Source organism: Lissotriton helveticus, chromosome 2_2 (assembly GCF_964261635.1).
Source record: "Lissotriton helveticus chromosome 2_2, aLisHel1.1, whole genome shotgun sequence".
In the NCBI taxonomy this organism is placed as follows: domain Eukaryota; kingdom Metazoa; phylum Chordata; class Amphibia; order Caudata; family Salamandridae; genus Lissotriton; species Lissotriton helveticus.
The window spans coordinates 153,582,766-153,595,848 of record NC_136060.1 but is presented as its reverse complement, the minus strand read 5'-3'; the positions used below and the strand labels follow the sequence as shown (position 1 = coordinate 153,595,848).

The following is a 13,083-nucleotide window of genomic DNA, read 5'->3' as shown; positions in this document are numbered from 1 at the left end:
ATCAATAATGGGTAAGGGACATTGTGGCACTTTCTTATCTTTCGAGGGATTTATCAACTGACATTTCGGGCATGTTGAACAGAATCGGGCAGTTTCTCTATACACTCCCGGCCAGTAAAATCGGTCCAATATAAATTTCAGTGTCAATTCCTGACCGTCGTGACCCCCACCTGTTTGATGATGTGCTAGCTGCAAGGCTTGCTCTCTGAATGCTACGGGGACCAACAGCTGCTCTGCCCTTCCACTCGCCCCTTCACTCGCTCGATACAGTAATCCCTGTTTTATGTAAAAATAGGGTCCTACCTTCTCTCAGCCAGCCTCCTGTACTTGATTCCAGGCATTCGTAAGGGTGCTTTCATCTTTCTGAGCTGCACGGAAACTTCGTGCAGGAGTATCTCCATGCTCTGGGGAAGAAAGTAAACATGAAGCAATAGATTGGCATGCACTGGCATACTTCTCTTTCTCTCTTCTTTTCTCATTCTTAGACTTATGCTCTCTGTCCCTAGGTTGGTCTATGTTTTCACTAGAAAACTGAGCTTCTTGTAGCCATTCTGCTCTGGCTTCTTGCTCAGATGCCTCCATTAAATAGTCGTGAAACCGGGGTAGGTCTGTTCCTAACAAAATATTTTCTGGGAGTCTTGGAACCACCCCCACCCTCCCGACCTGTGGATATCCGTCTATATTGAGTAATACTTCCGCTAAAGGATACTCCTTAACATCTCCATGAACACATGAGACTAGAACGGTTTCTCCCTCACATAGAGAGTTCAGGAGTATTAGATCTTGCACTACTACTGTAAGATGGCATCCTGTGTCCAGTAAAGCCTCAATAGGTTTCCCATTCAATCTAATGGCTTTCTTGTATGTCTTCCTACATAGACCAGTTACTAATACTCGCCCTCGGGACCAACCCACTTCCATTGGTTCGGAGCCATCATTGTTTAAGGGACAATTTCGGGATATGTGTCCCCACTCCGCACATCTAAAGCATTGTGGTCCCATCTGAACTGGGGAGTTAGTTTTTGTGAATGGTTTAGGTGTGGGCTTAGTGTTAGGAAAAGAAAGTTTCTCTACACTATCACTGGGAGTTCGAGGTACAGTTTTAGGGAACAAGATAGGGGTTCTCCCGGTAGGGGCTTTGAAGTCTGGAGACCTATGGTAAGCACAAGCTAGTTCAATAGCAGATTGGGAAGTTAGCCCAGGGTGTTGTTTTAACCAAGCTCGAGTATTCCCAGGTAAGGCCTCCAGATATTGATCCAGGAAAACTTGCTTCATGACTTCCTCCATAGTGGAAGTATGAGGTTGAAGCCACCTATTCCCCAAGTCTCGGACCCTGTAGAACAGCGCTCGTGGATTATCACCTGTAACCCATTTCTCTTTACGGAAGCGTGTTCTATAGTATTCTTGGTCGCACCCTAATCTCTCGAGAATTGCTTTCTTTATATCTGGATAAGGAGTTACACCCGCTGGGATAGCAGCTTGGTATGCCGCCTGTATCTCTCCAGACAGTTACGGTGCTACATATTGTCCCCATCTTTCTGCAGGCCAAGTAGCGGTTGTAGCAACCCTTTCAAAATTAGTAAAGAAGAAATCGGATCTTCTCCTTCCTGGAATTTCTGTAGCACACTGCCCGGTATATTAGAGTGGACACGGGCATTAGAAATCGCATCTGTGAGACGTAGAATAGCGGTATCTTGTACTTTCTGGTTACTTGTTAAAAGAACCGCTTGTTCTTTCATGGCCGCTTGAAATGACTCTTTTTTATTATGTGCATTCTGGTTTTGTTGTTCCAACACTAATTGTAAGTGTCTCTGACCTTCTGCCAATTGCGTTATCATATCTTGTACTCTCACCGGTTGTGTCATCTTGTATCAAATGACGGTATCCCACTTCTGACACCACTGTAAGCGTTTGACACCTTTTCCTTAAGGGAGCTCTACCGGAAGCATCAGACAGTCAATGGCAGTATCACAAACTATGCATTTATTCACGCTTTAAAGGGGTTAAACAGTTCGTATATCCCAAACAAATAATATAAATATTGAAGGATGCGGTCTTTTGGTTGAAAGATGTCTTCGGCCTCTCTCGGTCACTCTCTCCGTATGGCAGCCCGTATCGACGCCTTCCAAAAAGCAAACAGAAACAGAGGGACACTACCGTCACTAAATGTATGTATTCTTAAGGCTTTAATACGTGCTCCTGTCACAAATAACCTTGGGTCACCGAGACTAGTGGTAGAGTTTTAAAGCAGGAGGAAGAGTAGGGGAAGTGAGGGTTTTGAGGGAGGGGGAAAAATACCTTAACGCGCATGCATCGCATACAACTTTATTTGTGCCACAAACCCCACAGTCCTTTTCCCTCCAACCTCCTCCTCCACCGTTCTCCCCACGTCACTTGCCTGGGGCTACGGTCCCCTTGGATCATAGCAATGGGTATCTCGTGTCCTGTTGCTTGAAGGGACAGCCGGATACGAGCACAGGGTTTGTTGGGGAAACCTCCCGTGGAACTGCTCCGTCGCTCTCTCGACGCTTCTCGTCCGGGTCTGCAGGGACTGGAACCTCCGCTCCAACTCCGTGTGCCCCATTCTCCGTCCTGCTGCCTCCCGTCATCGCTTCTCCTCCCACGCACCTCCAATCACCCGATTCCCCGCAGCTGAGCCAACGGTTCTCTTTTTGCTCCTCTCCTTGCATCAGCTCCTCCTCTCGGGAGACTATACTGTTCAACTCCCTTTGCTGGAGTGGCCAACTGGGTGCCATCGTGGAAAACTTGGCCTTCTTGATAATAAGGTGCTCTCTATCACAGTGGAACACACATATTATGTTAGAAACAAGCTCCAAACCTAGAAGTGTGAGCTTTTTGAAAAATGCGACCCCAAGGTACTGCTACCAATGACATTGACTGCTCAGCTTATGTTTGCCTCACAAATGAAGGGGCTTCTTGTAAGAAATTGTGTGATTAGTTGAGGTAGGGTGAAAAACCTATTCAAGCAGCAACCACAGTCTTTGTCAGGGTGAACCACAAACGTCACTAAATTAACATGTGCTGAACTCTCTGGCAGCTTGGCACAAAAGCAAAAACCCCAGCACTAATACATTCAATAACTTTGCTCACTCTCACATTGCTTTTTTGTTTGTCTTTACCATAAATCAAAATGTTGTCTTGAAAATAGACAACTTCATCAATATCTTTAAACAAACTATTCCTTAATCTTTGGATCACAGAGGAAGTGGACATAACAGTAAGCTCCATCTGGTATCACAAATAATGTAAGGTACCTGGAATCTTCACAAAGTTCCACTTTATGAAAAGCAGCAGATATATCAAGAAACATGAATAACACTGCCCTCTTAAGTGTGGCTAACATTTTTTTAACAATCACTGTTGGTCAACTCAAATGTTTGAGTACAAGTCATGCAAATCAACACACAATCTTAAGGACTTGTCCGAACTACATGCCAAGCCTACTGGAGTGAGCCAATTCAAACCCTCAATTGGTACAATAGCTCCCATCTTGCACTGTCCTACCAGTTCAAGTTTCAATTCATGCCTTAAACTCATTGGAACTGTGCTCACCTTGTGCACCACCGGTGGGACCCTTCTTTTAAGATCATATGGTTCTAGAACCTTTTAAGTTTCCCTACCACCTCTGTAAATACGTGTGGAAATCTCATCCGCCAACGTGTGCTCCTTCATCTGAATAATGTCGCAAAAGTTTATCTCAAATAACTTCTGTCTTGATATAACCATGTCAGGATGATTGGGGTCTAGGATTATTTCAAGTTCCATCAGATCGTCCCACCCCAATAGGTTTGTACCATTTTTACATTATATACTTGTGTAGAAGTAACACACTTCTTAAACTCTCAAATTGCATCAATTTTTCCCAACGGCTCTTTTCTATTCCACCATATGCAAAAAAATGTTATGCAAGATTTTTTATAGATGTGCACAAGCATTAATCATCGTGAACAGAGGTCCTAATACTGACATCTTTATTGTCAATGGATATAACACAATATTGTAACCTTCTTTTCATCCGTTTGGACATCCATGGCTATTTAAACACTCCATTCTCCCCACAGTTAGTAGGGGACAACATAAATACAACATTCTCATCTTTATCAGAAATGCCATTCTCAAGAGTCTAGAAAGTTGAATAAATGGGGGTCTTCTGACTTAAAGGACCCTTGCATACCCATGCAAAATGCCCTTTTTCCCCACAGGTGATACACAATTTTTTAACAGCAGCACAGAATTTTCCAATACTCAAATGAGACTTGCTTAGAAAACAAAGCATCCTAACTCCTTTCTCTCCAACATGCTCTTTCTATTAGAGGTTTCATTTTCGCTTTTGTCACTTCTGGTTTTTGCTAACTCTATATCTGGTTTGACCTTGAGGCCAAATTCATATCCCTCATAAACTGCTCAGAGTGTTCAATAACTCTAGCTTAAGTCAATGCTGACTCCAAATCAGGATGTTTTGTTGATATTAGTTGGCAATGGATTTTTTTTTAATTTATTTGTTTGATTAATTGATCACAAATTATTTTATTCTTAAATTCCCAATAGTTAAAAGTGGCAACAAGTGTTCTCAATGTAGCTGCAAAAAGAATAATTGGTTATCCAGGTAGTAGTGCTCCCTGAAGGAATTTATGACATTGTTTTCTTAGGATTGAACATTTCATCAAGAGTTTAAATGATAGGCACATTCTCATCCAGGGTTTCAGCTGTATCACCATCATCATCACTACCTATGCTGATATTCACACCTTCCAAAGGTAGAGTTTTTGTTAACATGCTCTTTCCTTAGAGCATAAGTTGTACACATGAAGTGCATTATGCTTCTTTGAGTTGAACATATCACCATCAAGATACAATTCAAAAGCTTCACTTCACTGCTCTCAATTTGAAGGAGGAGTACCAGGCTCTTAAGGAAACGGAGGTGGTGTTGCTATTTTCTTGATTGTTAAGCAAATAAGAAATAAGGTATGGGTGGTTGCTTGTACGTGCACGTGTATTGCTAAAAAGAAAGAAAGTGTATCCTTTATATGTAAGTGCAAATGTAATAGTTATAGATGTCCAGTAATTACGAAGAGCACATAAAATGTATACACAGATAATCCTTAGACATAGCTGTGCTTGACACTGATGTTGATGACGTAAGTAGTCCCTTTAAATTTCAATGAGATTCTGCCCAAAGTGCCAAAACAGCTGCTCACAATGATGCAGAAAAATGCTTTTGATTGAAAATAGGGCACAGTCAATTAAACATGGGTTGTCCTTAACTTTCAATGCAACCATGCCCAAAGTTAAAAAATGGCTTCCGATGATGTAGCAGGCAGCGTGCTTCACTGGGAAATAGGGTTACCCTTCTTCCAAAAGAAGTTTGGGAATTGCTGCTAACTAGCACTGCGCAGGGAGCACCACTAAAGAAGGAAAACTACAGAACTTATGGCAGCAGGACTTGTGGCCGTTGTCCGATTATCCACCAACACTGGGAATCACTGGCACAGACAGACAAGCTAATAACTGGTGGTCTAAGAGGATAAAACACTACAGAGACATGAAATAAACAGTCAATCAGATCAGAAGAAGACCCTTGGTTTGCTGTTGATACTTTTTTAACATCACTTTCACACACTGTTTATTTCTTGCACTGCACTCATCAATTGATTTGTTCAATTGCTTACTTCACTGGTCTCTCCTTGTGCCCAGCCTACGACTTGTTGGTTTGTTGCCAGAAGAACTGAGGTGACAGGGGCATTCTGGGAGTTCCAAATGATGACACTGGCCACGAAGGGCAGTTGATGGAAATCCTTGTTGTTTTCTGCCCTCCTCAGGGTCTTCTTCTGTCATAGAATCATTCTCGTGGCAATACTTATACTGACTTGGGTCCTGAAGTGTGACGAATGATCTGATTGACTGTTTATTTCATGTCTCTGTAGTGTTTTATCCTCTTAGACCACCAGTTATTATTTTTTGTGTTGAATATATTGAGATTTGGGGATTATTTCTGGGCAGGTCTCTAAACATTCCCTTTGACCCTTACTCCCTGTTTGGGGGTTGCTATGTAGGCACAGAAAGGCAAGCTGTCAGAGAACAAACAGAGGCCAAACAGCACAGGGAGACTTGGAGATAGCAGGGACCAATGGTTATCGCCGCCAGTGAGAGGGAGACACCAGATCAGGGAAGTAAATGAGTTTATTCCACCACAATCGTTGGTCCCCTGGTCTAGGCAGCAACTGCCAATACATGAACACAGGAGAATCCCAGCCTCCTAACATTCACATTCAACACTCTAAAACCCAGGCCTAACAAGCACATGAACTTTTCCACTGGTTAGCGGTGGTATAATACACAATATCCTAATACCAACTAAAATAAATTCAGAAAACAGGAGGGGTGAAATCCAAACTGTTTGAGAGTGACCCTGCAGACAGTGCCAAGTCTAACATCTCTGATTAAAGAAAGGGTTGTTAACTAAATGTATTGTGTTTGGAGACAAATCAAGATACTACGGATATAGCACAGTTATAAATGGGTAATCAAATACCATGCTATCATTTGAGAAACATATATCTCACACCAGCAAACCATCACTTGATTCTTCATTAAAACGAAAATTGCTGAAACATGAGGGTACATCTACAAGAATGGGAAGCAGAAACCTCAGAATGCCTTGGATCTGGTTCAAGGAACAGAACCCAGCCATTTGTTGTTCAGAAAATTTGTAAACCCCCTTTGGAGAGAAGCAGTTCACACATAAATATCAACTTACTTAAAAAAGTAAATGACCAGCTAATAAATTCAACATGATGTTCTGGAACTCAACTTCTGAAGGACCGTGCCATTTTTGGTGCACCAATGAGAAAATCCATTAGTGCCCAATGAAAGAACTGTGAGCAATAGACCACACTTGCCATACCAATATCTAGTTGGCATTAATATATCCAACACACAGTGAGCAAGGTTGGACAGTTAAAGACTACAGGACTGATTTAGATCTTGGTGGAACTCCAACTGTCTCTCTGTGGCGGAGTATCCAACTACTCCGGCAAGCTAACAGTATCCCACCGCTGTATTTAGATGTGTGCTGGCTAAACAGCCACCTGCATCAACAAACTGTTTCACGTCGCTTAAGCGGTGCTCTGTCATCGACTGGTTAACAGTACTCCGTCACCATCAAGTCGGTGGGTTTTGCTGAGTCTATTTAGATGTCCCGGTTGTGCCAGCATTGTCCTAGCGGCGGTTTGCTGCTGGAGTGAGTCCGTGGTGGAGTGGAGACTGGTAAGTACTACTGATTTAGGTGTCAATACACATATATGATGTGTTTGCCTCTAATATATATGTAGGTAATATGTTATGCCCCTTTTCTTACATATTACATAGCACACAAACAACACACACACACACACACACACTATTAAATGCCCACCCGCAGGCACCACGAGCACAACACCCCCAACCACCCCAAAAACATAATGTTCATTTTAATGCAGGTGTGTTCATTTTACCTTGGTAAAATGTACACTGATGCATTACACATGAAACAATTTGAATGTAAGAGCAATGTAAAAATACACAAGACTAAAGTGATTGTCAATACACTATTCAGTAAGACAAGTTTAAAATAAGCTTACTTTAGATCCTGGAGACAATGGAGTTGATCAGCATCGTGGTCATGTAGTAGCAGCAAAGGGAGGACCTGGACAATCGGTTCTGGATGGAAAAGGAAGTGGGTAGCTGAAAAAAAGATAGATGTCTACCTCATTTTCTTCGATTTCACCAATTCATAGTAAGAGGTATCCCTGCCATGGTTTACTGGAGGGAAAGGCACATTCTGATTGACTCCTGCTGACAGCCGCTTCTGCCTGTGACGCTGTCGAGGCGGGGTAAAATTCCTATAAGAGAAGGCGGCACTTGGGCTTCTTTCGTCCTTGCTAACATCTAAATAGAGAGGGAGTACCTCTGTCTAGGTAGACAGTGACACCGTCTAAAAAGTTAGCCCTAAATCTTCAATTTGGACCGGACCCTTAACAACTAGCGATGGTCAGCTTTAAACATTAGCCAAACTAACATCTTCTGGACTCCAAAATCCCCTAACCGTTACCCCCTAGAAATACAACCAATTTGAACTTTGACACACAGCTATAAAAGGGATGGCATATATTGGCCGTCCGAGGGGAATGCACTTATGGTGTGGAGAGTTTATTTAATTTAATTAGCGCCTCGAATTAGCGGTTAGGTGACAGGTAACCACTTTACAAAATACAATATATAAATTAATAAAACAGTGACAACTACTTATCGTTAAAAGTTATTGTATTACACATATTATTAGAAAAAAATCATTTACGAAGCCAAGTCTTTGGGAAAAGGACTAATTCTCTATTTCCACAATAACCAAACTTAAACGAGTGGAGAGGATTCACAGTACAGTGCCACAGGAATTATTTTCAAAGCAATAGCCTAGGTTTCGTTTTATGCAATTAAAATATACAACAATGACAACACACATCTTGGCTTACGTTTTAATGTCTTCCAGACTAGTGTGAACAATATATTCTGTAGAACTCTAACACCTGGTATTTTTGCTCATTTGTCAACCATAGAAGTGCAAACAGTAATAAATGATGATGAAAATATAACAAAGCATCCTTTTTTTATTGGAAAGTACAAAATGCAATCATTGTTTGTTCTGCATTAACGATGAATTTCCATCAATACTTCATAAAAAAAGAAAACCTGATATTTTTGCTATAAGGCAGAACAGTTCAAAATGATCATATATACTATTTGAGCTTTAATTTACAGTTTAATGGAAGAGGGAAATCTGCCAAAAAGTGGTGGAAGTCCCATCATTTGTATTTGGAGTGCACAGACACAAATACATTGTAAAATGGGAGACAGAACGTTCATCGCTTCTTAACGGATGCTCAACAAGCTACACTCTAAATTCCCAAGCCCCCATTTCGTTTTCTTCAGCATTTGCCTTGTTCCCCAAATATTTGAAATAAATCCTTGCTTTTCACAGTGCACTCCATATTTATTATCATCCCAATCATTATTACTATAGCTTATGCTCCGGTAAAATGTTCGTTGTTCACATTTCTTTTCACATTTTTTTTACATTTAGCTCATAGTACTCTGAACATATTAATACCGATGTTTAAAAGGAAAATAGAGGCCTTGGTGAAATGTCACATTTTCAACAAAGTGCTAGTAGCCTTTTTCCTTTATTCGACATTTCAAAACAATTTTCTGCTAGAAGAGAGTTTTTCAAGTAAAAATACTACACTCCAGGTTGTTCACCTGCCAGTATCATCCCAAATTTAAGTGATTGAGGTGGAGGAAGCAACCAAAATGGACAGCTTAATGATAATGACAGTGGTAAAGAAAATGCAGGGCAAATATGGTTCACCCTTCTAAATCTGACCATCTCAAAAATATGGAAAAATATGATATAAAAAAGGACATGTCGTTACTTTCAATGTAAATTGTTAAGGCAGTTATTTTAGTACTTTGGTCTATGAACTACATCACAGTTTAGATTCCGTGTTAAAAGTTTAAAATTAAGAGTATCCGTACATTTTTCCCTGTCACATGTACATTTCCTTTATTCATATGCTACATTCATCTATGACGTATCATACAGAGTGCACATACGTACATACAGTTATAAATAAAGATAGCCAACCCAGTAAACTAGATTAAACAAGGTGAAAGCAGTCGGAAAGAAGATTCTTGAATAGGAGTCAATTTTGGCAACCCGGATGTGGATCCTTCCTTTTTTCCATGATCCTGTTCGGCAATCTTCAAAGCAGCAGAAGAAGCTCGCACAGTCCTTGCCTTCCAGGCACTCATATCCTGGCCCCTGCTCTTGGGTAGTGATTGGAATGGAGGTGCACACTGTGCCGACATCAATATTCAGTGGTTTCTGTAAAGAAAAGAGGAATGGTGTATGGAAATGGTTTGATATGCATATTCATTACAGAAAATGTGGTCACTTAATTTCCTTCGAAAGGTAATTTTTAGGTCTCGCATAGGGCAGCGCATGAGCTGCCTCTACGAGGCATTAAGTAGGTAGTATTAGTGGTGAAACGCCACCCATTGCGTGTGTATATGTTTTTTAGCTTGCCATTGATTAAATATGGCATTTCTCTTTTTATGTAGCTATTTATTTCGCTGGTGGTCCGAAAAGTTACTTCCCTTTCCATTGTGCAGAAAGCAGCACCGACCAACTACCATTTAATTCTGGCTGTAATCCATACATTTAGTTACTACTTTTTTTTTTCATTCACGCTCAGCGCACCATGCCAGCTTTCACTTTCAAAGCAGGGACAATGGCTGCCGGCCGTGGACTCTGCACCACCCCTCGCGCTCTCTCCCACGTAAGCCCCCTTCTTCTTTTTGAAACTATTTTGCCGCCCCATGCCGTGCCTTTCACGCGCACAACGTGCCATGCCCGCTTTCACTTTCAAAGCGGCCCTCGTGATACGATTTTCGGCGTACATTTATTTATTTAGTACATTTATTGAATGGTCCCACGCCTTTTCTCTGTTTGCCTTTTGCTCTTTCACTCGCCCGCTGCTTAACCTTTCTTCACAGCTGCCCCTCGCGCACACCTATCATGGCCGGTTATCATGCTAAATCCTTCTCTACCATGCACAAGCATTGGGAGACCGCATCTTCTTAATGTAAAAGCCACGATCGGGCTTCTTTAATTAGTAAGCAAGAGCCGCAAATTCAAGGGAACACAAAAAGACAGAATGCAAACAACAAAGTACATTTATTGAATGGATCAGTGCCGTTTCTCTGTTTGCCTGCATCTGCTCTTTCATGCCCCACTTCACCTCTTTGTTATACTGGGTGCGGGCAAAACTGTTTCAAGGAGACGGGTTCAGTTCTCTGCCAAGGGAGGCTCATCCCCGGCTGTAATAATAAACTGCAAATTGTCACTGACACTGGACATGGAAGCTCGTAGCTGGGGCAGATTGAGGCAGCAGAGCAGGGAGGTGAGAGCCCCGGGCTGGGCAGTGGTCTGACTGAGCCCATCTCAGCCTGTCAGGTTTACAGCAAGAATCGAGTAGAAAATTGTACTTTTATGGACATCTTTGAATCCCAGTATTAAAAGCACGCCACATGCTTTGCTAAAGATTGTATGGTGGGGTTACTCCTCTTTCTGCTCACGGAAGAGAGTTGAGCTTCACTACTCTGGACCAGGTGATTTTATGACCATCGCACAGCACAAACAGGTTTTAGTTTACCTACCTCTGCTCGTGTTTTCGCAGGCTGTCCTTTCGAACCACCCGTAAATCTTTCAAAAGCAACACGCTTTGCTCTGGCCATGAACTCAGGAGGGGGCGAAAGGGCCAAGAGCTCACCTTACAAGAATGGAGGAATGCAGCGTACAGAACACTTCACAGCTCATCACATGCTTGAGGCTTTCTCCAGCATGGAAACACAGACGGGTTATTCTTCTCTTGCTTTATGTTGGTGTGAAGGTTTTGCAAGTGCTTTACAGGCCTATCAAAGGCGGTGTGGAATATTAATAAATATATATATTTCGTTCTAGAAGTGTTTCTTTTTATAAGAAACAAAGGGCCAGATGTAGGTAATTTTATTTTACCACCTCTTAAATACCGAATCATACCGATTCGGTATTTAAGAAGTGGTAAAATAGAAGTACCGAGATGTAGGTAAATACAGATGTGCATTTACCGAATCGGTAAAATTCGGTATTTACCGATTCGGTAAATACCGACCGATAATGCCCATTCATTCCTATGGGCTTTGAAGCCCATAGGAATGAATGGGCATTACCGATTCGGTAATTACCGAATCGGTAAATACCGAATTTCACAAGGGTGCAGGGGGTGTCACTTTGACACCCTCTAGCACCCCCAAAACGGGTTCGGGTGCCATGTGGCAGGCATACCTGCCCTAAGGGCAGGTCTGCCTGTCATATGGCACAGGTGTGCATGCACACATGTGCATGCACACCGGAATCGGTATTTTACCATCAAATAGGATTTGATGGTAAAATACCGATTTTTTAATGCTTATGGGACTCAGAAGAGTCCCACCTACATATCAATTTTACCGAATCGGTAAAAATACCGACTCGGTATTTTACAGAATCGGTAAATTTACCGATCGGTACATTTACCGATTCTGTAAAATACAGGGCCCTACATCTCAAATTGCATTTACCGGTCGGTAACGGCCGAATTCGGCCGTTACCGACCGGTAAATGCCTACCTACATCTGGCCCCTAGTGTGTTGCCTGGTTGTTTGAACAATGAAGCCGCCCTTTCTATTGAGGTTACCTTTAGGCGTTTAAAATATTAGGTTATTTTTATTGCATTGCTCTTGTGCCTCAGAGTGCAATAGAGACCAACCCACGGCCATAGTTATGGATTCACATTAGAAAAGTGCTGCTATCAACAAGGCAGCATGCCTTTTCAGTTCATCTATTTGTTTAGGCCAAAAAGGCTTTACTGGGAATAGACGGTGTCTCATCATGAAACCACATACTGCCACACTAGCACCTGGAGGCACCTCATGTAGCACTGAGCGCTATGCGTACTATTTAGCAGCGCTTCAGGAGCCCACTGGTACACTGGTGAGACGGGATGGCAATGGGCAGATGTCCGGTTTTTAAGTTTAGGACAGCTAAGGAGTGTCTTCTTTGCTGCATAGGCCTGGAATAGTTGTATTAGTTCCAGATGTGAAGCACAGCAATGGAGAACCTCACTTTTGCTCCTCCTTGAAAACAGAATGACGCACACCTGCCTGGCGCTGTGGGCATCAGCCTGCTGCTGCCAGTCTGAAGGCGGCAGGGAGCAGGCACGTTTGGTAATTTCAGCTGGCACCAAGACACACAGGAAGGCAGGCTCTAGCCATTTTTTGTGTGTATTTCACCTGAACCGAGATGTTGGAACTTGAAGTTGGAATGGTGCTCAGCAACAGACACTAAACATGACTAGCACGTGGTTAAATGAATAAGCGTTAAAGTGGTGCATTCCGAAAAAAATTCTGTAACAGCAGACGAGCGAATTATTGCTACATAATCCACCTAAC

At 42.2% G+C, this 13,083-nt stretch overlaps 1 protein-coding gene across 1 annotated transcript in view; it reads right to left on the bottom strand.

Annotated features, from left to right (window-relative positions):
- Nucleotides 1-8,517: 8,517 nt before the first annotated feature.
- The window catches only part of GABRG1 (gamma-aminobutyric acid type A receptor subunit gamma1), a 656,698-nt gene continuing 652,132 nt past the window's right edge, over nt 8,518-13,083 (bottom strand). Inside the window, exon 8 of the mRNA XM_078678237.1 lies at nt 8,518-9,937. Within this exon, the coding sequence (XP_078534363.1) occupies nt 9,677-9,937 (261 nt within the window). The 3' untranslated portion in view covers nt 8,518-9,676. The remainder of the gene's footprint in view (nt 9,938-13,083) is intronic.